Below are 26,901 nucleotides of genomic sequence, written 5' to 3' on the forward strand. Positions count from 1 at the left end.
AACCCTAGAAATATCTTCTGGGTTCCTGGAGATATTTGGGATTTTTAAAAACTTTTAATCCAAGTCAATTTTAATGTGGTCGATCCATACTGTAGTAGGCCCTCTTTTGAGGGAGCTTTTAACAGCCAGCTGTCCAGATAAGGAACAATGGTGATCTACTGGGTTCTCAGAGATGGAGCTACTGCGGATATCACCTTTCTGAATATGTAGGGTGAGGACGTTATCCCAACATGGAAGTGTGGTAAATTGGAGGTATCTCAGCCGACACTCTATGACCACTGAAATTCTTAAGCTATTTCCTGTCAGCAGGAAAAATGGGGATGTGGAGGTACATGTCCTTCAGGTCCAGAGCAGCCATGAAATCTCCATGCTGGAGAATGGACATTACAGGCTTCATCATTGCCATGCAAATTTTTTTTCTTTATGATGACTCTGTTGAGGCCATTAGCATCTTCTCCCTTTTTTTTTTTTTTTTTTTTTGAGTCTCCTAAGGAGACAATGTGTTGCAGTGGAATCTTCTTCCATGCGGTGCTTTCTTACATAGTCCAGTATTGAGGACTCTAGAGGCTTCTGACAGAAAGCATATACAATGGTCGTCCATATCAATCTGTCCTGGGGAGGCACAGAAAAATCTATGCTGTGACAGGACCGCAACATCTCCAAGACTCATGAATCTGTTACATATATATTTTTCTTAGAAATCTAGAAAAAAGGCAAGGTGTCCCCACAGGAATTTCATGTCTTGGAGGAGGGAGAAGGTAATAGACATCTGACTGTCTGGTCGTCATGGTAGAAACGATGGTTGAAGGTCCCCGTTTGGAACCTGGAGCATTACTGCATCTGACCTCTTGCAAGTGGTGGCCTTGGAGAAGACTGTCCAGTGCAACGCTGTATGCCTTAGCCACAAAAGGACTGTGGAAAGCACTTTTCTTTCTTTGTCCACTAGTCCTTCCATAATTTTAATTGAATTACTGGTTGACTGTAGGGGGCGATGGGCAGACATTGTCAAGGCCATAGCTCTAGCAGATAACTTCACCTGGTTAAGAAAGACTTAATTGAGATAACCAGCCTCAAGGGCTAGACTCTTCAAAGAGTACAATAGTTCCTTCTGGAACCTCAGAATCAATATCTCTTTTTAATGAGGAGAGGTCTGGCTATTTTCTAGTAGCAATACCAACCGAACACTGTGCAAAGGAAGCCGTATACGCTTTCCTTAGGGAGCACTCTGCCCGGCCATCCATGGGAACCTAAAGGTTATATCCATCCTCAGAGGGTACAAGTGTTCGCCTGGACAATTTGGCAGAGGACCCCAAGTCCAAATTGGTCTGAGATATTGGAAAGATTGAACCTCTCGCATAATAAACAGGACTTCTCTGGATGTACCCACTCGTTGGACATAGCTGTTTTAAGCATGTTGTCCACTTTGAAAACCCTAGGCCCCCAAAAGGTGGACAAGAAGCTTTTTCTTGGTCAACATCATGGTTCCTTGATTCGATGGACTTCTATAATCTCCGAATTTTCTCCAAAGGAAAAAGCCTTTTCGCTATATCCTTATTTGAATCCTCAGATGAAGAATTAGCTTCCTCTATGATCCTGAACTCCTCATCAGATCGTATGACAGGCTGCCTGGACAAATGAGTTAAGGACACTTTCAAGTCCTTCCTGGTGTCCTAGACATACTCCTTGACCCAAACCACATCTCTGATAGTTGGTTCCTCAGAGGGTTCCTTTGGGCAGCACTAACGACATGTATTAAATTTGCTACTGTCATTGGCAAAGAAGTTTGCATTTAGATGCAGACTTACACCTGAAGGACTCGTCACCGCCAGATGCAGAAGATGACATACAGAAAAAACCACAAGAAAAAGTTAGCCTACAACTTAGGTAAAAAAAGAAAGAAAAAAAAAAAAAAACAAAATTAAAATTTACCTTAATTCATGTAGAGGGGGGGGGGGGGGGTTTGAAAAGCACAACAGAGCGTGTTAAAATGAACCTGTAAATGCACAATGTGCAAGCTGTCTGGAAAATAACACAGGGGCAGAGGATATGAAGCAGCAGACGTGTATAGAACAAAATGGAGTGCAAAGACACTCCCGCTTCCTGACACAGGTAACACAGAGAATAAGCGCCCGTTCTCTCTTCATTTTATTCCTTTTTTTTTTTTTGGAAGAAAGAGGCTTCATTGCACAGATTTTATGTATAAGGGGGCAGATGCTAAGGAGAAAAAAAAAAAAAATTCCTAGCCAGCTCAACCCCTCCCATCATCAGTACCGGGAGGGGGAGTGAAGGAGAGCTGCTGAACTAGAGATATCATCAAGTATGCAAGCCACTGGACTCCGGCGTCCCCACATAGAAAAGCCGGAGAAAAGGAGCAGGAACTGGTGTGCAATGTTATTAAAAAAAAAACAAAAAAACCCACAAGCGACGCAAGGCTTACACTAAAGGCAGTGGACTCTATTGCTCGCTCATAAACAACAGCGGAAAAAAGGTCCTTCTCTGCAACAGAGGCAGGAAAGACAGACAAGGAGTTTTTAAACCTTGCATTTTGTGCCATCAGGAACCAAAAGCAGAAAGAGTCTTCACAACAGGAGGATAGAAGAAAAACCAAACTCAAGAAGGAGTGAGGAAGGGAAAGTCATCCAGAAACCTGGATAACACTATAGGGAAGGAATAACCTCCCTCCACCTGTCCCATCAACAGAGGACAGAGAAAAAAACATGTTGGGTGTTGGTATTTCCTTCCTATGAGACATTATACTATATGGATAGGCCACTATGGGACATTATACTATATGGATAGGCCACTATGGGACATTATACTATATGGAGAGGCCACTATGGGATATTATACTATATGGGGGCCACTATGGCACTGGGGTGACACTGTGGGAGTTATTATATTACATGTAGAGCACTGAAGTGTGGGGGCACTGGTGGGGCCATTATACTACATTTGAGTGCGGGCAATGAGGGGGCGCCATTACATAATTGCTAACGAAAGGTCCAAACAAAACCTTATTTTATTAACATGTCTAAGTGATTGCAACTTTGAAGGTACTTGGTTGGGATCCAGGGGGTACATCACTTGAAAACATTGAGAACCACCGATCCAAATAACGTAACTAAATCACAAACAGTAGTGTTCAAATGTCTGAGCTAAATCTTATTGCTCACCTGTGATGATTGCAGGTAACAACGGGTCCATGGGTTGAGCCTTGTTCAAATTATACATCTTTTTATTTAAGATTAGGGGTTGAATGCGAGCGAACGGCAGGAAAGGAAGGTCCAGTCGTTGAGTCCAAAGATGTGGCACACCCAGAGGTTTCTTGTCTTGTGACTTGTATGTGAAAGCCTTGTTGCCTTGCACAGATGCTCTTATTTACACTACTGAATATTGTAGATTTATGCATTTCTTTATTTCACAACTTCAGTTTCCTGTTGTTCACTTTGTTATATTGAGTAAATTTCACACTAAAGTATTTATTGGCTTTATGTATATTAACAGTTATTAATGATATCTTAATTGGATTTACCAAAGTTGCATTTTATTCTCTTGCTTGCCAAAGTACCACTGCTTGAAAAGGGCCCGGATAGGCATCTGGGCCGAACGTAAGTGTAAACCTAGCGACACTTGGCATTTATTATAAGATATCATGCTGTAGCAAGTAATCTCAGCCAAGCTACAGTTTGATACATTTGTATTTTTGATATCTGATCTATATTCCCCTACATAACCTGTGCCCAGCTGGTAAAGTAACACATTCTGTTAAAAAGTAACCCTTAGGACAACTTTCCGAAGAAATAACTTTACATGACTACTAATCTTTCTCTTGAACATTGACGTAAAAACAAATGAGAAAATAAATAGATGTCTTCTACATTCTGCCACTAGTTATTACTATTGATCAAAATGCTTTATTAACCCCTTTCCGCTCCGTACTGTTACGTTGCACTGAGCATATAGGTAACGCTCAACATCAAAATAGTACAGGGCTTCCAAGCCACAGGTAACTTCTGGGTCTTGGCTGTATTACACAGACAATATCTGGGACTAGCAGCTCGAGTTAGAAAATACTGTGCGACACCGGTAACGTTTTCATATTTACATTTATGGAGCTGGGTATAGCGTCTTTTTATGCGGGACAAGATGACATTTGGGGCAAGATCTGATGGTTTGATCGCTTTTTATTTAATTTTTTTTTTTATAGGAGGCAAAGTGTTGAAAAAAATGCTTGACCATTTGGAATTTTTTTGGCACTACAACGTTCACTGTATGGGATAAATATTTTAATAGTTCGGGCATTTTGGAGCACGGGGATATCTAATGTGTTTACGTTTACTTTATGTTTGAATTTTTAGGGCTAGTTCACACGGTGTTGGTGACGGCGTATTTTGGTCCCGATTTTGACGCGGGAAGCCGTGTAAGAATAGGACCAAAATGTGCCTGCCGCGACTGTTGTGGCTTCCTACTCTGGAGTAGGCCCAAATGAATGGGCCTAGTCCGGAGGGTACTGTCGTGAGGTGGACGCCGCGGCTGAATTGGCCGTGGAATCCGCCTGAAGAAAGGGCAGCTTGCTTCTTTTTTCCGTGAGCGGGAACAAACCGCTCACGGTAAAAGGACGCTAGCAGTCTACATAGACCTCTATTGTGAGGGGGCGGATTGTTAAGTGGATTCGGCGTCAAAATCCGCCCCCTCTTGCCCTGTGTGAATGAGCCCTTATACTTTTAAATGATCAGACCTCCTAGGGACCTTGAAACCTAGGGGGTCTGATTGCTCATACAATACATGGCAATATTACCGTATTGCAGTGAATAGCAAAATGCCTACCTCTCTATTAAACAATATGATTAATAATAATGAATAGATCTGATGCAATTAAATTAATTAATAGATCAAATGCAGTGGGCTCCTGGCTGTCATGGCAACCAATCACCGCCCTCAGATGACATTCAGGAGGGCAGTGATTGGTGAAAAATGGTCCCGTTTGACTGCGGCATCTAACGGATTAGTGTCAGGTGCTGGCTGTATTATACAGCCGACATGCACCATGTATGGAGAGAGCTCAGCTCCTGAATTCTCTCCCCATGCGACACAGGACATAGTATTACATCCATGATCGCTAAGAGGTTAAGGGACAGGTTTCCTATGGAGGGCATGATAACACATAGATAGTAATACTATAGGAGCTTAGTGTTTCTTCCAGCACTAACATAATACTGTTTTAAGGTCACATTTTAGGCTACAGCAACAGTTGAAAACCGCCTGCGAGTTGGTATATTTAGCTAATAATAACCTAAACGTCCTACAATGCAATCCTTTAGTAGACAGACTAAAAATGCAGAATAGGCCAAATCATCTGTATACAATGTATCATCACTCACCCATAACCTGCTCACTAGGTGCACTATTAAAGAGCCGGAACACAATGTTTAATGTTTTTTTGTAAAATAAAAATTTATTTACACAATAAACAAAACAATATACAACGTAAAATACTTCTCAGTTACGTATCCTGGGTCCAATGTCCAGAAACTGCATCACGCCAAAGATCACTTCACCTACAATAGGAGAGAGATGGTAATGGAGATAAGAAGATTGGTGCATAGCCTGTAAGATGAATACACGGACGTTAAACAGACGACGGTATACAGTGTGAAGAAGACGTGTCTGCCCCAATTCCCGATTCCTTCTATTTTGCATATTGTGACATTTATATATTTCATATCAAACGACTTTTCATATTAAGGTGCCCCTGTAAATGTGTTTTTAGTAGTTACTGGGCCTGAAGTTTAAAACCATACAACCATGAAGTAAGAAGCGATAACTGCTTTGTTTGTGGCGCATCTTTTATGTCCACATAAAAAAAAAAAATCACTGTTTGTCCGCATAAATTCCACATGTGAGCAGGCTTTGTGGAAAACAGCACAGAAAATATACACAAGGTTGCCGGAAAAATCTATGCAAGGATCCATGCATATAAAAGGTTCTCTGATGAACCAGCGGACATCAATTACACAGGTCTGCGACTGAAAAGCTGTTTCATTGTTTTCATCTAATTTCCATGTATTTTGGTGTGCTGAAAACAAATAAAATATTGAAAAAACTCCTAGACGTCAGGATTTCCTTCAAAGTGCAAAATTGTCTTCAAATTTATCAAATTACACAGGTCTTCAAGAATTTCTTTTTCAAGAGCTGTTTTGGTCATTCCACGTAATATGTATGTTTTTTGGTGCGATGAATCCGAAAATGACCTCCATTTTGTCATGGCAGTTCTATATACTGCTGGAAAGCCGACAGTGCGCTGAATTCAGCGCACTGTCGGCTTTCCTGATCTGTGCCCCGGGTAAAGAGCTATCGGTCCCGATGCCGTAGCTCTTTACGGTCAGAAGGCCGTTCCTGACAGTCTGTCAGAAACGTCCTTCTTCACAGCAGCGCCTACAGCGCTGTGCTGTGTGAGCGGGGAGGAACGCCCCCTCCCCTCCTGATAATACTCGTCTATGGACGAACACTGTGAGCAGAGGGAGGGGGCGTTCCTCCCTGCTCACGCAGTACAGCACGATAGGCGCTGCTGTGGAGAAGAATGTTCCTGACAGACTGTCAGTAATGGCCTTCTGACCGTAAAGAGCTACGGCACCGGGACCGATAGCTCTTTCCCCGGGGCACAGATCGGGAATTCAGCGCACTGTCATCTTTCCAGCAGCATATAGAACTGCCTGTGCCCAAATCCATGAAAGGTCCTCTTTAAGTATAACTGAAATTGATGAATTAATTTGCTGTAAAGCCCTATCTAACCCTAAGTGAAAAATAAACTACTGCACTTAGCTTCCAAAGAAACCAATAAAGCAAATTCAGCTAACAACTGGGTTGAATTTTTCTAGATAATCCCAGACTAGACCTTTTGGATAGAATCGTTCACTTACACAACACCAGTCTGCTATTATGAAGCATGCTAGAGGGTCCAAAACGGCATATGACGCCATGTTCTAAAGAGACTCTAATGCAGATACCAAGCCAAGTCATTGAAATCTACCAGTCTGGAAAGAGTTACAAAGTCACTGCTAAGACTCAGACTCCAGAAAACCACAAGGAGTGGCATTACCTACCAATGAAGAAAACTTGGAACAGTGGTGAACCGGGATGGTTGGCCTACATCTAAAGAACTGCAGACCTCACTTGTCTCCTATAAGGTCACACACCACAATTTCAAGAAAGACACTGGCCAAAAATGACTTCCATGGGAGAGTTTCAAACCACTGTTGACAAAAAAAAAAAAAAAAAAAAAGAAAGAAAGAAAAACACTATGTTGTGACCTAGAGCTCAAGAACAGGTGGTATACGCAGCAGAATAATAACCCAAAGCACACAGCCAAGTCCACCTGTTAATATCTATAAAAAAATTTTTTAAAAAAGTTCTGGAGTAGCCAAGTTAGTCCTTAATTGAAACCCATTGAGATGCTGGGGCAAAATCTTAGAATTGGCAGTGCATGCTAAAAAAAAAAATACTCCACTCGCTGAATTATAAAGTCTGGAAAGAATAGTAAAACAAAATTTCTAGCAAAAAAAAAATAAAAAATTCTAATTACAGTACCAAAGGTGTCACGGCCACTGCTACTGGGCCAGCTTGTGCCATTTAGAATCGTGGTATATTTTAAATACTAACTCCCACACTTGTATACAAGACTTCTCCCGAGTTGCACCACTTCTCTGGAATGTTCTATCCCAGACAATCAGATTAACTCCCAATTTCTACAGTTTCAAGTGCAAACTAAAGACATATTTTCAGACAGGCCTATCACAATTCCTAATGTAAACCCTTCCGTACTGTAATTAGAATCCCTAAAAAAAAACCTCATCTCTGTCCCCGCTTCCACATTACCCCCACACAATATGATGCCGTTTCAGGCTAACTTTATATGTCCTTCTGCACAATAAAGGACACGACTAGCGACGGCTCACACAGTTTTATGTTTGTGTAATGACCGTAACCTCTATTACAAAATGGTCTGACCACTGTATAAGTAATGCTACCTCCGATATCACCCCTGCTACCTCTTGTGTCACCCCCTCTTTTAGGCTAAAGCCTTACAATTTACAGTATCAGCAAAGAGAAACAAATTCTGGCTAATCCCATCCACACACTACAGAGGAAAAAAAAAAAAAAAAACACTAGAAAAGCAGCAAAAAAAAAAAGAACACACATTTCTGAGAAAGGCAGCATGTCAATTATACCTGTGAAAGGCTCGCGTTTTCCCTATAGTTTTAATAAGAGAAGAAGATCCAGAGAGAAATGCAGCAGAAAAAAAAACGAGATGAGTTTCTGCTGCGTTTTTTAGCAGCATTCTGCAACAAGGGACCGTAGCCTTAGGCTTTAATGGGATTCTATCATTAAAATCAAATTATTTCTCGATCAAATGTAGGAATATCCTTAAGAAAGGCTATTCTTTTCCTACCTTTATACGTCTTCTCTGCGCCGCCATTCGGAAGAATCACGGTTTTCTTCAGTATGCAAATGAGTTCTCTCGCCGCACTGGGGGCGTCCCTAATGCTGAGAGAAATCTCCAGCGACGCCTCCATCTTCTTCAGGAACAGCCTCTCTGCACGTCTTCTTCCGGAGCTGGATTCAAACTTCTACGCATGTGCAGTCGGCTCTGCCATCGGAACTCGGGCAAAGCGGACTGCGTTACTGTGTAAGCGGCCACAAGAAAATGGCTGCTTACAACAGGCAGTCATGTGCAGCTGGCTTTGCCCGAGGCCCGATGGCAGAGCCGACTGCGCATGCGTAGCAATTTGAATCCAGATCCGGAAGAAGACGCGCAGAGGCTGTTCCTGAAGATGGAGGCAGCACTGGAGATTTCTCTTGCAGCATTGGGGACCACCCTCAGTGCTGTAAGAGAACTCATTTGCACACAGACGAAAACCGGGATTTCCAACGCGGGGTGGAGAAGACATCTAAAGGTAGGAGAAGAATAGCCTTTCTTAAGTCTATTCCTACATGTGATCGAGAAAAAAATTTGATTTTAATGATAGAATCCCTTTAAAGATTGCAAAGTTAAAATGAACTTTTCAGATTAGGTTCAAGACACTGATGAGAAGGCAGGAACGTTTTTTTTCCCCCTTCATTTCAATAATACACAGAGATAAATACACACAGTGACTTTAGAGCTTTAAGGACGATGGTCACCAAAAAACAAAAAAAAAAAAAAGAAAAAGAAAACTAGCTTCAATTCTGCAAAAAAAATGCTGTCACTGTAGTTGTGATTGTGGCTAATAGGCTCCCTCTAGGGGTAGCTGAAAAGAGTTCGAAGGTTAGGACTTTGAAATTTTAAACATGACAAAAACTAAAACTATAGACCTAGATGTAGCAAGCACAATCTGCACTGCACCATTTGCATTAAAGGGATCCTATCATTCAGAAGTAATTTTTTCTGCCTAACACTTCGGAATAGCCTTAAGAAAGGCTATTTGTCTCCTACCTTTAGAAGTGGTCTCTGTCCCGCCGTTCGGTAGAAATACCGTTTTTTACCGGTAAGCAAATGAGTTCTCTCGCAGCACTGGGGGCGGGTCCCAGCGCTCAAACAGCACTAGCGGCATCCCCAATGCTGCTAGAGAACCCTCTCCAGCGACAGCTCCATCTTCAGCAGAAACCGCCCCTTCTGTCGTCTTCTTTCGTCTGGGTCACGCTCCGACATCTGTGCAGTCAGCTCTGCCATCGAGACGCTAGCAGAGCTGAGTGCGCATGCCGGCCGGCGGCCATTGTTTTGGAGGTCGCTCTTGCACAGTATGCTCCTGTAGTTCTCCGTAGAACTACAGGAGCCTACTGTGCATGTGTGCAAGAGCGGAGTGTGACCCCAGACGGAAGAAGACAACAGAAGAGGCGGTTGCTGCTGAAGATGTAGCCGTCGCTGGAGAGAGTTCTCTGGCAGCATTGGGTACACCCCCAGTGCTGTTGGAGAGCTGGGGCCCGCCCCTAGTGCTGCGAGAGAACTCATTTGCATACCGGTAAAAACTGGTATTTCTACCGAACGGCGGGCCGGAGACCACTTCTAAAGGTAGGAGACAAATAGCCTTTCTTAAGGCTATTCCGACGTGTTATGCAGAAAAAAATACTTCGGAATAATAGGATCCCTTTAAGCCCATTCTATTTGTGAGGATACATAGTGTAGCGCACTTTGGCATAAGTGAGCAGCATGCCATCTGTACATATGGCACCTGATACATCTGTATATTAAGAAATTATATTGCACATGACAAACAATTTTATAATGCTTGCCTCTATTTCAAACAAAATATTTACACAAAAAAGGAAAACAAAACAATCAATGCAGCGGGACGCAGAGACGTCTGTTTAAGTGAATACTTTATCAAGCATCTTTACTTAAAGGAAACCTGTAGGGTGAGCTAGGACTGGGGTTTAGTGTCCTGTATTACCCTGTTATAACACGATCCAAAGCCACATTAAAAAAACAAAACAAAAAAACAAAAAAACAAAAAAACAGACTTTATTCACCTAGAGAGGACTACAATGAATCTCACCGGACTCATCTCTGGTGCTCCTGGCGCCTGAGCTGTTCATCAGTGACGCCAGAGATGTTCATTCTGCCTTCGCTGCGCATGCGCTCAAGGTCCAGCAGATGTGCAGTGTAGGCAATGTGTACTCCTCTGACTTCACTGAAGAACTGCAGCGGTGTGAAGATTACAGTCGATAGAAAAGTAAAAAGCTTCTTTATTTTTAACGTGGCCACAGACTGTAGCTGGTTTAAGTGTCCTAAATTACCCTGACAGATTCCCTTCAAATCTCTGCATTGTACTGTTACTCCTCAAAGTTTAGGAATAAATTGACAATGGGGCGTGATCGACTGGAGGAGTGTCCCTAAACCGTGACACTGACCAATACGTGCTGACATCATTAGTAAAGGACAGACCCCACAGTTGTCAATTTATTTGTAAGTCAGGAGAAACAACAAATGAAGGCCACAACAGAAAGTAACACAGCAGCACAATATGCAAGCATTTACTATGGTAGACATGTCAGGAGAGGTAACAGGTCCTTCTTTAATACAGCACTGCATCTTATATGTATTCAGTGGGGCTCGAAGAAATCAATTGCAAAGGATACAACAGGAAAGGATACAATTTGTTCATGTCAAACAGCAGTTACACGGCCATCTTTAAGGAGAAGAATAGCAACTGTTTTCAGTGCATGGTCTGTGCTCTTCAGACAAGGCATAATACACACTGCAATGCTGTACTGAACGTATGGCTGCAGTCATTTCAGAGTATTGGTGAAATATATAAGGACAGTTTTATAGATTAGGGGTAAGGGCTTTGCAGCAGCGGCTTTAGTTGCATGTAGGGTTGAGCCGATCTTGAGATTTCAGGATTGTTTTTAAAATCCGATTTCCGATCATTTTCCATCCAAACCCGATCCTGATCCTATTGCAAGTCAATGTGATTTTTTAATGATGGAAAATCGGATTTTAAAAACGATTCTATTCACTACACAGCATGGAGTCCAAAAATTCAAGGCTTCACCCACGTCTTCCCTCCCAGTACCCGCCCACGCTCTACTAAGCCACAACAAGCCCCGCCTTCTCCCAGCATCTGTAACACTAGCCTAGGGAGGCAGGGGCGCGCACGGCGCTCTGCCGGTGTGTGAATGACAGAGAAGACAGAGAACAACGGCCGGGAGCTCTGGGGAATGGCAGCGGTTCTGTGCAGGTAAGGTTGAGCGATCAGGATCGGAATTCCGCTCCTGTTCTTTTTTAGGCGGGATCGGAACCCGATCCAATATTTCCGATCCTGATAGCTCAGCCCTAGTTGAACAGCCTTTTCCCCCTTGGAAATTACCTGTGCAGAAACTTGTGTATAAATTTAAGGAATGTACTAATATAGGCAAAGTTAATTAAAGTGTCTCAGGACTCAAAGGTGGCAGGGGGTGCACTATTCTAGGATTTTCATAAACATTTTATTTGGATCCACTTCTCTTGTGGTTCCGGAGTAACGCACTTTTACAAAGTGTCCCAGCCAAAATTTTTAGTTAATTAATCCATCGATAAAAAGAGCACGGCCATTGTAGTAGAATTAAAACTCCTTCTTTATTAACAAATCCACATAAAAATGTTGTTTACACGCATCTTTCAAAAACACAGCGTCAGGCTGACGCGTTTCGGAAAAAACCTTCCTTCTTCAAAGAAGGAAGGTTTTTTCAGGCCTGATGCTGTGTTTTTGAAAGATGAGTGTAAGCAACATTATGTGGATTTGTAAATAAAGAAGGAGTTTTAATTCTACTACAATGGCCGTGCTGGATCTCTTTTTATTGATGGATTTACTTTCACACTCCAAGCCGAGGGAGTATCTATCCGGGCAGAGCTGAAGTAGTCGGTGCAATTGAAGTGGAAGTCTCAATCAAGAGGATCACCGGCAAGCGAGATGAGTATTCCATTTTCCCTTTTTTTCCTATTTATGTATTAAAATTTTTAACCTTAGCATAGGTTATCATTATTATATCAGTGGTGGTCTGACAACCACACCATTTAGCTATTCACAAAGGGCTCCGGCAGCAGAAATACATAGCGGGGAGAGCGGGAACTAAACAGCTCCACCCATTGTGTAGTGGCTATGCCAGGTTACTGCAGCTCACCTTTCATTCACTTGATGTCTTTCTTCCTTGAAAAGTAAAGGTTTGCTTTTTAACTCATGGTTGAAAAACACAACCGCTTTTAGCTTCCCTTGATAAATCCTAATAATACAATTTTCTCTGAGATTTTGTCTTAACCCAGGTGCGTGACTACTTGTATAACTTACCTTCACTGCTATCGCTTATTCTGTTTTTTATCAGCGTTAGGCTTAGGACGAGCAGATCGCGCAAATTGCTGGTACCGAGTAAAGGTAAACAATGATATAGAAGTCATTCTTATGTACAGACACTTTCTGCAGCCAGGGCTATTAGGAGTCACAGTAAGGCCTGGGTTAGCTATTATACAGAATCAAAATAGCCAGAGAACTATTCTGACAATGAGAAGAAGAAATCTCCTTTTTGGGGGTCGATAAATTGAAGTGGAGCTCGACCAATAGTAAAATCAGACCTGGTATTAGCACAGATGTAGCCGGGTTAACCAAACATCTGCAATTGGTTAAACTACTGCAGTATGATATCTTAGGTGCGGTTCACATCGGCGTTCGGGAAGTCCAATTGGTAACCCCCCCAAATGGAAACCTATCCGCATAAAAAAGCAATTATCTAAGGAAACCAGCAGACCCCATAGACTATAATAGGGTCCGTGAGGTTTCCGCTCTAAAAATGCAGAGAGAGAAGTGCTGCTTGCAGGACTATCCGCATATTTCATGCAGATACAAGAATGGAATGGCTCCAATGCAGCAAAGAATAAAAAGTGATCTGAAAAAAGTTTTTCAGTGACTGTTTTTTATAGTCGTCTGTTATAAGATATCACACTGCAGCAGTGTAACCCACTGTGCAATGTCAGTAAGTGTACTAGGATAACATTTTACATACATTTAACAAAGATTATGGAAAAAAAACCATATTTTGCCATAGAGTTCAGCAATCTCTAACCCCCTTTCCTATAAAAGTCAGAAAGTAGCAATAAATAAACTATATAAGAGACAACATTTATAAAAGGATACAATGACCATTGGTTTGTCAAAAAGGACATATCCATTTGTGTATTTCAAGGACTTTGCTGCCACTTCTTCACTGGGAAAACCTATAAAAGCTTGTCCCTTCATCCGGCCTTCTTTCATCAGACGAATGTCAAACCTGCAATATTAGCAACAAGGAATGGAAAGAGAGTAGGTGAGTTCTTAGCTTAAAGGGATCCTATCATTAAAACTCAATTTTTTGTGACTAACACATAGGAATAGCTTTAAGAAAGGCTATTCTTCTCCTACCTTTAGATGTCTTCTCCGAGCCACTGTTCGGTATAAATCCCGGTTTTCGTCGGCATGCAAATGAGTTCTCTTGCAACACTGGGGGCAGGCCTCATCGCTCAAACAGCACTGGGGGCATCCCCAATGCTGCGAGAGAACTCTCCAGCGCCGCCTCCATCTTCTTCAGGAATGGCCTCTCTTCGCAACCTCTTCCGGCGCTGGCTTCAAACTTCTAGGCCTCGGGCAAAGCCTACTGTGCATGCCCACTGGCCACAAGAAAATGGTCGATTACATAGTGTAAGCGGGCATTCTCTTGTGGCCGGCAGGCATGCGCAGTCGGCTGGCCGAGGCCTAGACGTTTGAAGCCAGTGCCGAAAGAAGATTCGAAGAGAGGCTGTTCCTGAAGAAGATGGAGGCGGTGCTGGAGAGTTCTCTCGCAGCTTCAGGGACGACCCTAGTGCTGTGAGAGAACTCACTTGCATACAGACGAAAACCGGGATTTCTACTGAACGCCGGCATCTAAAGGTAGGAGAAGAATAGCCTTTCTTAAGGCTATTCCTACGTGTTAGTCACAAAAAAAATGAGTTTTAATGATAGGATCCCTTTAAGAACACTAAGAGGCGAGGGTAGAGTTGTTGTTAAAGTGGATTTCCAGGTTGGGGGTTGTTTTTGCACTGTGAATGCGAGCAGACTTGCAGTACTTAATCACAACTACTATAAGTGGGGCTTCAGCCACTCCTGCTACTATGAAACCTGAACTCTAAGCGTGTTCCTGTCATGTCTATGGGATCTCCAAGAACAGCAGAGAAAGACGTGCATGCTGGGAGCTGTAGTCCATACCAGCTGGAGTGACGAAGGTTGCCTATTCCTGCATTATACGCTAAAAATGTAAACTGTATATAAACAAAGGTCAGCACTAATGTAACTTACATGTTTTTTTCATTGTCAGATGAAAAGTCAATAAATTTCCCAAATATAAACTTCAGGTCCTGTTGAAGAGAAAGAAAAAAACATATAAGGCATAAAGGACATAATGACAATTCGCCACAGATCTAAAGTCTCAGCATACCTTTTCTGTAACTAGTTTGGATAGGTTTTTCACATAAAGTCTGCAATTTGGCTCTCCAGCCTCGTAGTTCTTAAACACAGAGAGCTTTCGCATTTCTAAACAGAAAAAAAGCAATACCGTTTTGTAGTGATTTCATGCGTTTTTGATGAAGACATAATTCCTGGGTAGGCCTCTTATTAGAACAACAGGCCTCTACGTGTGACATGTTATGCCATGTAATATGTTAGGCCACATACAGGCTAATTCTCTCCCCCGCTCATATATTACTAATAATCTGTATAGTTACCTTCTTTAGAAAGCCGTCCCCTCTCCAGTTCCCTCCTGGAGACAAATTCCTTTGGCAAATCATCATCATCTTCCTCATTCTCATCTTCTTCCTTGGGCTCAATAACTGGATAGATTTTCCCAAATCCACAGACCTCTCCATCTAGCTCAGGGTCCACACTGACTGAGATGGCTACAGAGAACAATCATTTTTCAATAAACTGTCCATATAACATGAAACCTCTGACCTTACGCTCTTCTGTCAGTGTCTGGATGAATACTAGAATACTACAAGATTTCAGAAAAGTCCTTTTCCAGAATAAGACTGAGAATAATGTAAGATCACCTTATTATAAGTAACTTATGGTCAGAGGTAGCAGATGGCTAGTTTATTTTTTCTTTCTGTACTTGACCCCAGTGTTTTTCTAATTTTTCTGTATGGTTCTGCTGTAGACATATACTTAACAGCTACGAAATATTCAGGTCCTATTTAGAAAGAACTGGTCATTTCTCCTGGCACATTACAACTTTCTTTTTTAGATTTTGGGATATCAACAACTATGGGGGAGGGGGGGGGGTTCTGCCTCGTAACATATCAGTGCTGACAATTCTGGGCCTAGTAAGGACACAACCTTCTAAATTTGTAAAAGGTATTTGAGAAGAATGGCAAAATGCTGAACTATAAGAGGTTTCAGAATTCATAGGAATTCACATATTTACGCTAGGTTCACACTAGCGTTCGGGTCTCCGTTCTGTGGTTTCCGTCTTCTGCATACAGAAGACGGAAACCTGTCAGATCGGGTCCGGCCATGAGTGGCGGTGAGTGTTTTATGCTCTCCGCCGCGAAACCTTTTTTTTTTTTTTTTTTTTAAATCGGACACAAAGAGTACTGCATGTCCGACTCTGTCAGATTTAAAAAAAAACGTTTTCGCGGCGGAGAGCATAAAATGCTCACGGCCGGACATCTTTCAAACTCATTCCAATGAATGGGTTTGAAAGAGTCCTGCAGGTTTCAGTCTCCTGCCTCTGTTTTGTGCAGGAAACGGAAACCTGCAGAACGGAGACCGGGCACAGATGTGAACGAGCCCTTACTTAAATGCCAGGAGTGGTGGCAGATGCTCTTTATAGGCAAGTAGCACATTTTGTTTGAAGAAGCTACTTGCAGGGAAAGGGCTAGTTCACATGGGGTTCTGCTCCGGATTAGGCCCAAATGAATGAGCCCTAGTCTGGAGGGTGCTGTTGCGAGGCGGACACCTGAAGAAAGGGCAGCTCGCCTCTTTTTCCAAGAGCGGGAACAAACCGCTAGCGGAAAAAAGAATATTAGAGATCTACATAGACCTCTATTGTGAGGGGGCGGATTTTGAAGCAGATTCCGCGTCAAAATCCGCCCCCTCTTGCCCCGTGAGAACTAGCCCAAACAGTTTTACATGGTGGCAAGCGAAGAAAAGCTCAAATTTGCCAGAATAAAACCACTCATACAGATAAGCTCTCCATATTTTCAGGGGATGTCTTATTTTTTTTCCATGAACAACCATCCACTCAATCCCCTTTATATCCAAAACAATTAGAGTCTGCTAATGCTGGGATCCTCCTCGCTTACCGTCTGTAGCTGGGGTTATATCAGCAGGAATGTGAAGCTCCATTTTTTTCGGCCCAATAACACTTGGCTGCTCAAAAACTTCAGAGGGAGATAGAGGTGCATGAGGATGGCTGAAATCAAAAAGGATGACAAAAATGACACATTAAACTTAATAAGGTGCACAAACAGATTAGATTCAAAGAATAAAAAGATTTCAATAAAATATAGGAGGCCGCTGAATATTTAGGGAAATTATTTCATCTCAACCCTGAGATTTGTAACACATTAGAATAGGGGTAAAATTTATAAATAAATTACTTTTTATGGGCTTTATGTAAACTTTACATTTAAGGCTAGTTCACAAGGGGCTAGTGACCGCGACTGACGCGGCTTCCCGCTCCGGAGTAGGCCCAAATGAATGGGCCTAGTACGGAGGGATTGTCTTGACACGGATGCGCCGTGGCGATTTTCGCCGTGGCGTCTGCCTCAAGAAAGGGCAGCTCCCCTCTTTTTTCTGCAAGTGGGAACAACCCGCTCGCGGAATAAAGATCGCTAGCGGTCTACATACACCTCTATTGTGAGGGGGCGGATTTTGAGGTAGATTCCGCGCCAAAATCCATCCCTTCTTGCCCCGTGTGAACGAGCCCTTAAAGCGCTTAATCCCATAGACTACTTATACTGTAGCGCTTAGAGGGTTTGTTTTATAAAGACTATGCTATATTTCCTAACTGGGCACTTGGACATTAGCGTGTAGAGCGTGTATGTGTCATCCAGAATAGAGAGGTCATATCAGACTGGCAAACTCTAGCCATCCATTTATTTCAAGAAATATCCATGTGAATGGCCCCGATCAGGACCTTCCAATCACAATACCTTCCCATTCTGTCTATTATTGCTATTTACTTACATTAACATTACAATTACATTTTATTATTTATTATTGTTTTTCTCTCCATATGTACCTATTCCCACACACATAATATATATAATTCAGCTAAAATTACATTATATACTTAGCGCCAGGTGTGTATGTTATTTATACTGCACAGAACCATTACCATGCAGTGACCAATGATTACAAACTACAAAGATATCTTATATACATGTAGTACCAACCTGTGCTGTACAGCTGGAACAGTTACCAGATCCTTTATCTTCAACTTTTTCCGTGGACGAGATGGTTTTTTAATCTTCGGTCTCTTAGGTAGCAGATCTGCTAGCTCTTTGAGACGGGCAGTCCTAAATATATATAGACATTTAGTTGTGTATCTTAAAAGAATACATCAAAAAATGTCACAAGGGGTCACAGCCAAGAAAATTACTCGTAAACAGGTGTAAAGAGTTAGGTAGAAACTACGTACACCCCTAAATGATAGTTTCATAATACATTTGACGCTTACAATCTGTCATGTAAATGGAGGCCCATGTATAAGTAGGAGGTAAGGGAAAGGTGCATATAACAAAAGTACACTACAAAAGCAGAAAGTAATCTTACTATGCCTCTGAGGCTTCATAGGGAAAACACGCAACACTAAATATGTAAAAATTACATAATCCAGCATGGGGACTGTGATTTACGCTCTCACACTGGACAAGTGCACTTGAAGCTGTCTGCTATAATGTATATATAATATATATGATCTGTTGTGTATTTATAAAGCTACCTCTCTTTTTCCTCCTCATCTCCAGTCTCATATTCAGACTCCTCTCTGCTGGATACATCCATGTCATAATCATCATCCAATTCTGGCAGGGGTGGGTTCTCCGGGAGGTCAGGTGGGACTGGAGGGTACAGTGACGGCATAGCCAAATAGTCTGCATACTGCAATGAATGCACAAAGCAAAGCATGAGTGTCTGCAAGCTTCATCAATCCTGACAATAATGCAGCCGGCACCAGTTACCCTGACTGCTCACACATTTTTGCTATCACAAGAAGCAAGGATTGACTATATTAAATATAAACATGTCCAATCCTTTGATCATTATGACTCCCTACTAGAGATGAGTGAACACTATTCGAAACAACCGTTTCGAATACCACTCTCCCATAGAAATGGACGTAGCCGGCACGCGGGGGGGTTAAGCGGCCGGCCGCTCGCAAAATCTGCGTGTCGGCTGCTTCCATTCATTTCTATGGGCACGTGCTATTCAAAATGGCTGTTTCAACTATTGTTTGCTCATCTCTACTCCCTACCCATCCTTAGAGGAAAAAGACTATGTTTACCTAATAGTAACCATAGTCTTCCTTATTACTACACGTCCTATACTCACCAAGGGAGGCTGTGCAGTAAGGGGTCCAAAAGGAGCTGGCAAGTTCATTTTATTCATTAAGTGGAGTACCTGAAGTACAATAAATGTCATTACTCAGAGCCCATGGTATCACATCCTATGCTTTGCAAAGCTATTATGATAATTATACGGAGTTTTCTGGACCGTTATGCATATTTTATAGAGATGACCTTTCATGGACTGTACCAGTGTAAAGATGTATCAACCCGCGCACAATGATTTTTATGCTCCCCTACTACAGAAGTGTAATCCATACCTTTTATAAACACGCAAGAAGTAATAAAACATTTACCTGCACATAGAATTTCGGAACACTTGCCAAAGCATTTGCAATATTGGCCAATACGGTGCTTGTTGGAGGAGGGTATAAGTACTTGAGACTGGATCTTATCGGAAAAACAAGTCTGAAATGAACAATGTAAGGCTGCAAATCAGCATTTAAAAAAAAAAGAAAATGAAAGGTTCAGTTATTCAAAGTGCTTACCTGGCAAAATGTCATTTCATAGAAAAAAAAAAAATGCAATATTAACCTCATCAAACCACAGCTGCTGCTGCTCGAAGACATCCTGGGACCCCCAGCACTGTCTGCTTCCCACTCCCACATGACACACTAGCTGAGGGGGTGCTCAATGCAACCAGTGATCGGCTGATCAATGTCGAGAGGGACCCGGCAAGGGCGCTTGATTCGAGATCTGACACTGTCCAGCTCTCCCTCTCTGCATGAAAAATACAAAGAAAATCCTGCAAGCAGCAATTTTTTTCTCTGCATTTTTCGTTTGGAAACCACATGGACCCCATTATAGTCTATGGTCTGCAAGTTTCTTTAGGCAACTACTTTTTTAATGCAGATTAGGTCTCCGTTTGAGGAGTCCCCAAGTGAACTCCATGAATGGAAACCCATGCACAGATGTGAACCGGGCCCGAATGATGCAAAATAATCAATGTAAGCAACTGATTGCCAGCCCTACTCTGAATCACACCCCTTTGCCTACTCTTGCCTGACACAGCCCACCTGACAGTACAAAACCTAAGTAATAAATCGGGCACCAAAACATTGATTGCTCAGGAATGGTGGGGGCTACAGATAAAAATGCCAACTGTGCCAGAAACGGTAGCGACTATCACATGATTTAAAGAACTGAACTTGTTAGAGGTGGTGAAACGTCCTCAATAGAAAAACAAACAAACAAACAAAAAAAAACAACCAAGCAAGATTTTAGCAAAGCTCCTTAGCTCTGTCACACAAAGAAGGAATGGAGGAAGGAGTAATATTCAAACAATGTGGGGTGTAGCAGTTTGGAGCAACAGAGCTGCCCTCAGTGCTCCAGATTGCTCATTTGCACACTGAGAATTAAATTAATCTATCTAACATTAGCACAAATTTTCATTGGCAAAAAAGAATGACAATGAGGTGAGCCTGAGGTGACAGACTCCACTTAAGAGCTATTTTGCAGAAATCTAGATTACGCATCTGGGTTTCTGTTTTTCAGGTCTGCTTGGGGACCTGAGGAACGGACACCTAATCCATTTTAAAAGCGGCTACTGCGGAAACCCACGGATCTCATAGACCAGCGGTCCCCAAGCTTTTTTTTTTTTTTATATCAAGCATCACTTACATTTATGCCAATTTTCCCTGTGGCCCAGTGGGGTTTAAGGGTCAACTGGGAAGCTCATAAAGAATACAATAAAGGACATATTTAATGATTACATTTATACAGTTCTCTATACTTTATGAAGGGAGATCTCTCCATATCAAAGCATAACTTATCTGTGGTATGGACAGCTCCCTTAATAAAAGCATGGGTAAGGGTGGAGGGTTCTCTCATTGAATTAGAGGGGACCATCACTCAGGGGCACTATTGCTGTAAATGTGTCGCTTTCCCAGTCCCCCAAGCGAAGATAATGTTATGAACGGGGGGACATTTTAAAGGGAGCAATGAGGGCGGGACCCAGCGCTCAAACGGCGATGGCGGCGTCCCCACTGCTGCCCGAGAGCTCACTCCAGCAACGCCTCTATCTTCAGCTGCAACCCCGCCTCTTCTGTCTTCTGTCGGTCCAACTTCCGACGCCTGAGCATTACGCTCCTGTATTGAACTACAAAAGCAAGAGCGACCTCCCAAAAATGGCTGCCGGCTGGACACAGTACCGGCCATTTTTGGGAGGCCGCTCTTGCTCTTGTAGTTCAATACAGGAGTGTACTGCGCAGGCGTCGGAAGTTGGACTGAGACGGAAGACAGAAGAGGTGGGGTTGCAGCTGAAGATGGAGGAGTCGTTGGGAGTGAGCTCTTGGGCAGCAGTGGGGACGCCGCCATCACCGTTTGAGTGCTGGGGCCCGCCCTCATTGCTGTGGAGAACTAATTTGCATACATAAACTGGTATTTCTAAGGTAAGGTAAGACACGAATAGCCTTTCTTAAGGCTATTCCGATGTGGTAATTAGAAAAAAAATCTTGATTTAGTTGTAGAATCCCTTTAAATGTAATACTGCCCCCCACAGGTAACATTACCTGTGAGGGTCACTATTACATTAATAGTGACTGCCCCCACCCCAGTTAATATTACCTGTGGAGATGGAGACTAATACATGTGTGGGATGGCGACTGCTACTATTAGGGCACTATTACATTTACGTGCCCCCTACAGTTAATAACAGCCCCCCCTCCCACACACACAGGTTATTAACTGGAAGGCACTATTACTGTAAGCGTGTCTTGGCACTGCCCCTCGCAGGTAATATTACCTGTGTGCATGTGTAGAGAGGATATAACCTGGGATTGGGGGAGGGGACTATTACAGATATAATGCTCGTCAATTCATAACATTACCGGTGTGTGTGGGACTGTTATAAACTTGAGGGAGGGGGGGGGGCATTATAACTGTAATAGGGCACTATTAGTTACAGTGCAACACCATACACACAGTTAAAACCACATTCTGTTCGGGCGGTCCCATAGCGGACTCCCCAAACGGAATACGGAATGCAGATGTGAACCAGGCCTATGTATGTTATTTAATGTAATATTGAAGTATAGAGTTATCTCTTTAGACTAGCACATTATATATGTAAAAAGGAGGATAATATTGGGGATTTCATGTATAACGGCTGAGCTATCGCTCAGCTTGTAGACTCTCCGCCTTCCACAAAGGAAGGCCTAGATTTGAGACCTGGAGCAAACCTATTGTAAAAGGAGGCAGACAGCAGTCTCTTCTCAAGCGAAGTGAAGGGGACCTGCACTAAGTTTAGGAGTCCCTGCTCTGTCCAGCAGCTTTGTAACAGCCAGCTGACAAAGTGGGGACCTACAGTTTAGGAGTCCAAGCTCTGATCTATAGGACAGAGTAAATGAGGGGAAAAACCAGTGATACAAATAGATCCAAAATATCAGCCATCAGAAACATCATGTTGGTTAATGCAACTGGATTTCACTTTAGTGATGTTTAGTCCAAATGCCAAGACCTATCCAAAAGTATGACAGGTTGTCTCCAATCTACAGAAAGGCTGCTCACAAAAGACACTCACACATACATACACATTTACAGTCACAAACCCGTGATTTGGTGCGATTCCTCTCTCAATGGACACCTCGTCCGGAGGTTTTGAGGCTTTAATTTCGTCTGCTTTCTCTCCACTGTTAAAAGGTAGAAATTAAATGGAAAAAAAAAGTGAAATATAGAATTACATATTACTACAGACTGCTGCCTTGGTTACAAGAAAAAAACCTTATTATTCACAGGACTAGACGAAGCACCATCTTTTATAGTTTTTGAAGCCTATGCTTATCCCTATGGACTTCCTTTTCCAGTAAATATATTGAACTGGTTACATAAAACATTGGAGGCTTAATGGGGTTGCCCAAGAACTCTCCGAGTCAACATTGGACCTCTAAGAAAATCATGGCACACTGGAATCTTCTGAAGTTTGGCAGATCCGATGGCTGCAGCTGCTGATTAGTGCGGTGTCAGGTGTCATCTCCCCCTGAGGTTATGTTCAAACAGCGGAAAATGGTTTCCGCCGTTTGAACTTCCGTGTGGCTGGCCGCGACGGGATGCTGATGCAGTGCATCGGCATTCTGTTGCAGCATCCCACTCCTGATTAGGCACGAATGAATGGGCCTAAACAGGAGTGTATCTCGAGATGCGGAATCCGCGGCAAGATAGGGCATCTTACTTCTTTTGTCCGCTGCTAGGTAGTGGGGAAAAAAAAAAAGCGATCGGCTCCCATTGAAGTCATTTTTGCAGGCGGATTTTGAGACAGGTTCTGCGTCAAAATCCGCCTGCAAAAAAACTCTGTATGAACTAGCCCTTAGACAACCATTGTAACTAATGTATGCAGATAACTTTAATTTAAAGTATACTGTGGCTGCAATGAACATCTCTCACTCTAGGGGACCCTGCACATTACACAGACTGTCCTTGATGTCTATGGTGACTGTGAAATACTTCAGTCCTCTAATAAGGCCACTGCAGGGATTCTGAATGTTTGCTATTGGATTGACCCTTTAGATTGCAACTGATATTTGGGAATCTTTTTGCACTGGCCAAAGCTGACAGCTCAGACATAGTTAACATGTTGTAGAGTAAGAAGAACTGAGCAGATTGATAAAGAGTAGGGCTGGGCGATTATGACCTAAATAATTAGCAGGGGTACAGGGGAGGTGATCAAACATAATAAACAGTGTTACTCGCCTCTCCTAGGCTCTGGTTCAACTCTCTACCGTCTTCGGGTCTTCTGGCTAATGTTAGGGACTGCTGAGTCCTCAACAGCCCCTGACGTCAGCTCATAGACCCAAAGACATCATGGAGTCGTGCCATAGCCCAGAAGAGGCTGGTGACACTGTTAATGTTTGATCACTTCCTCTGGGCCTCCACTTATTACACCTGAAGAGACCACACAGTATATTAATAGCAGTTCCAACTCAGGCGGTTTTTGTTTTTTTAAATGTAGATTTTGAGCCCCATATAGGGATCACTATGTACATTTGTTCTTCCTATCAGTATGTCTTTGTAGAATGGGAGGAAATCCACGCAAACACGGGGAGAACATACAAACTCCTTGCAGATGTTGTTCCTGGCGAAATTCGAACCCAGGACTCCAGCACTGCAAGGCTACAGTGCTAACCACTGAGCCACCGCTTTTCCCCGAATTCTGGCGTTTTCTGTCCAAACAAAACTTCAGGTAGAACCTCACAAATATCGTAATAACTAAACTGAAATAACTGATGTGAACAAAATCATGCTGGTTACCCTTGATGTTCGGTTTCAGTTATTTTTTTGATTGATCGCCCTGCCCTAATATAGAGATAAATTGTAATTCTCTAATATCCTTCCTCATCCTGGACTTACAAGTTATGTGAGTGGTGAAAACCTTCCCAGTATGACTGTGCTGACAAAGATGGCTGTCACTCACTGAGTAATGCCGCTCACTGGACTTCTAAGTCAAGAAGTCACTCACTGATATGCCAATGAGCAGGGACATAAATGAATAAACCCTTTTCAGTTCTTTTAAGTCCTAAAAAAGCTAAATCCAGCCAAGCATGATAGGACTAATGTGTGTAGTGGCAGCTGACTGACAGAACTCATTTCTGTCCTTGTCCTTTGACAAGGGTCATGTTACATTTTAATATAAATCTGCAGAAGGGTCCCAAACCTTTTCTTCTTCTCAGAAATGGCCGGCTGGTCAGGTAGGTGAACGTGATCTTCTTTTGCATATTCAACAACAAGAGTATGCCCGAGTACATTGAGCTGGTGGAGCACTGAAAGAGCCTGGAAATGGGAGAAATACATACAATAAACCAGCTAGTATAGCTAGCCTTTACAGAGTGATCAACCAAAACTCACTCAGCCTTCTATCCCATCTGACATATAGTCCGTTCTTGCTTCCTCTGATGCCACCGGACAGGCTCTGTTCCTTACCAGAACAGAAATCCATCTGCTATGCAGAGACCTGGCTATTAAGGTGGATGTGCACACTGCTATACAGCTAGGAAGGAGTTGTCTACACATTTCGTCACTGGCTCCATCTCTGTGGCTGAGGCCACTAACTGGCCATATCAGTCAAACGTGGACTGCCACTGGCACAGGCAATGGACCAGACAGTGATGGCGGACAACAAAGTGCAAGGGGATAGTGGAGTATAATTTTTTTGATTGTGCGACCCCTTCCACAGCCTCCGTCAGGAGTTCCAACGTTTCTGGACAAGCCCTTAACTCTTTATCATCGATATAATGAATATGACAACTGCAATTGTGTTCCCCATTAAATAACTTGACAACAGCTCTTATTATAAGTCGAAAATGGTGATGTTTCTTTGTCTTTCCTACCGCCGGATCTCCGCTGGGGTGTTCCTCACAGTTTAGCGTCACCGCTGGGCGGTAAGGAACAGCTCCCTCTGATAGTAAAGGGGTATGGACGAGTACTGTCAGGAGGGGTGCTTCTTACAGCCCAGCTAGACTGTCAGGAACGCCCTTCTGACAGTGGGCAGAGATCGGTGCCGCTATAACAGCAAGGATATTTCCAGCCCTGGGGGGAAAAACAGGAGAGCCGACAGTTAACTGAATTCAGTGCATTGTCTGCTTTCTTGCGGTATAAAAAAAAATCACATGTCCCCGAGGACATGAAAAGTCCTGTTTAAAAAAACAGACTTGTCAGACCTCTTAAAGGCAAATTAAACACATGATCCCTCGCCATGCAATCACCATAGAGTTGCACTTACCTTTGCAGCTGCATACGGATTTGGATAAGTCACGAAAGCAACATTTTTCTGAAATAAAAACATAATACAAAATCATACACAATCCTAACACATTACTACCATACTGGTTACTGCCCCAGTCCTGCATAATCCCCGCAGATTATTGCCCCAGTCCTGCACAATCCTTGCAGATTATTGCCCCAGTCCTGCACAATCCTTGCAGATTATTGCCCCAGTCCTGCACAATCCTTGCAGATTATTGCCCCAGTCCTGCACAATCCTTGCAGATTATTGCCCCAGTCCTGCACAATCCTTGCAGATTATTGCCCCAGTCCTGCACAATCCTTGCAGATTATTGCCCCAGTCCTGCACAATCCTTGCAGATTATTGCCCCAGTCCTGCACAATCCTTGCAGATTATTGCCCCAGTCCTGCACAATCCTTGCAGATTATTGCCCCAGTCCTGCACAATCCTTGCAGATTATTGCCCCAGTCCTGCACAATCCTTGCAGATTATTGCCCCAGTCCTGCACAATCCTTGCAGATTATTGCCCCAGTCCTGCACAATCCTTGCAGATTATTGCCCCAGTCCTGCACAATCCTTGCAGATTATTGCCCCAGTCCTGCACAATCCTTGCAGATTATTGCCCCAGTCCTGCACAATCCTTGCAGATTATTGCCCCAGTCCTGCACAATCCTTGCAGATTATTGCCCCAGTCCTGCACAATCCTTGCAGATTATTGCCCCAGTCCTGCACAATCCTTGCAGATTATTGCCCCAATCACACACAACCCTATAATTACTACCCCAATAATTTACAATCCAGTTAACCCATTCCTGCCCTAGACTCCTCCTCTCCTCTAAGAGGCACTGTGCTGTCCTGCCTGCTCCCTGTGCCCATCATTCGGCCATGACACATGATCTCTACCCCCGGATCTGTCTCTCACCAGACTGCCGCGAGTTCTCCCAGAACACAAGCGAACACTGTCTGCGCCGCTCTTCTCCAGCAGCTGTCTTTGCTCCTCCGGACTGAGTTGAGACGGGAGATGCCGAACCAGTAGCGTCTTCTTCCCCACAGGCTCCATTCTTTCATTACTGAAGCCAAACTTCCGCCAGGTTGCGAGAAT

General features: G+C 43.1%; 1 protein-coding gene across 2 annotated transcripts; it reads right to left on the minus strand.

Moving 5' to 3' along the window:
• Positions 1-5,498: 5,498 nt before the first annotated feature.
• RNPC3 (RNA binding region (RNP1, RRM) containing 3) lies at positions 5,499-26,901 on the minus strand. 2 transcript variants are annotated; one of them, XM_075287322.1, is made up of 15 exons: positions 26,722-26,901; positions 25,797-25,844; positions 24,732-24,847; positions 22,633-22,713; positions 19,381-19,492; positions 19,071-19,139; positions 18,463-18,620; positions 17,915-18,037; positions 16,820-16,929; positions 15,242-15,412; positions 14,956-15,050; positions 14,817-14,875; positions 13,644-13,776; positions 12,804-12,871; positions 5,499-5,558 (listed from the first exon to the last, which is right to left on the minus strand). In XM_075287322.1, exons 1-14 carry the CDS (start codon positions 26,857-26,859, stop codon positions 12,812-12,814), a joined length of 1,473 nt encoding a protein of 490 aa, XP_075143423.1. In that variant the 5' UTR covers positions 26,860-26,901; the 3' UTR covers positions 5,499-5,558; positions 12,804-12,811. The 2 variants fall into 2 exon arrangements, with proteins under 2 accessions (XP_075143423.1, XP_075143422.1); XM_075287321.1 differs by lacking the exon at positions 5,499-5,558 and adding an exon at positions 10,937-11,165.

The sequence above is a fragment of the Leptodactylus fuscus genome, chromosome 9 (genome assembly GCF_031893055.1).
Source record: "Leptodactylus fuscus isolate aLepFus1 chromosome 9, aLepFus1.hap2, whole genome shotgun sequence".
Classification (NCBI taxonomy): Eukaryota; Metazoa; Chordata; class Amphibia; order Anura; family Leptodactylidae; genus Leptodactylus; species Leptodactylus fuscus.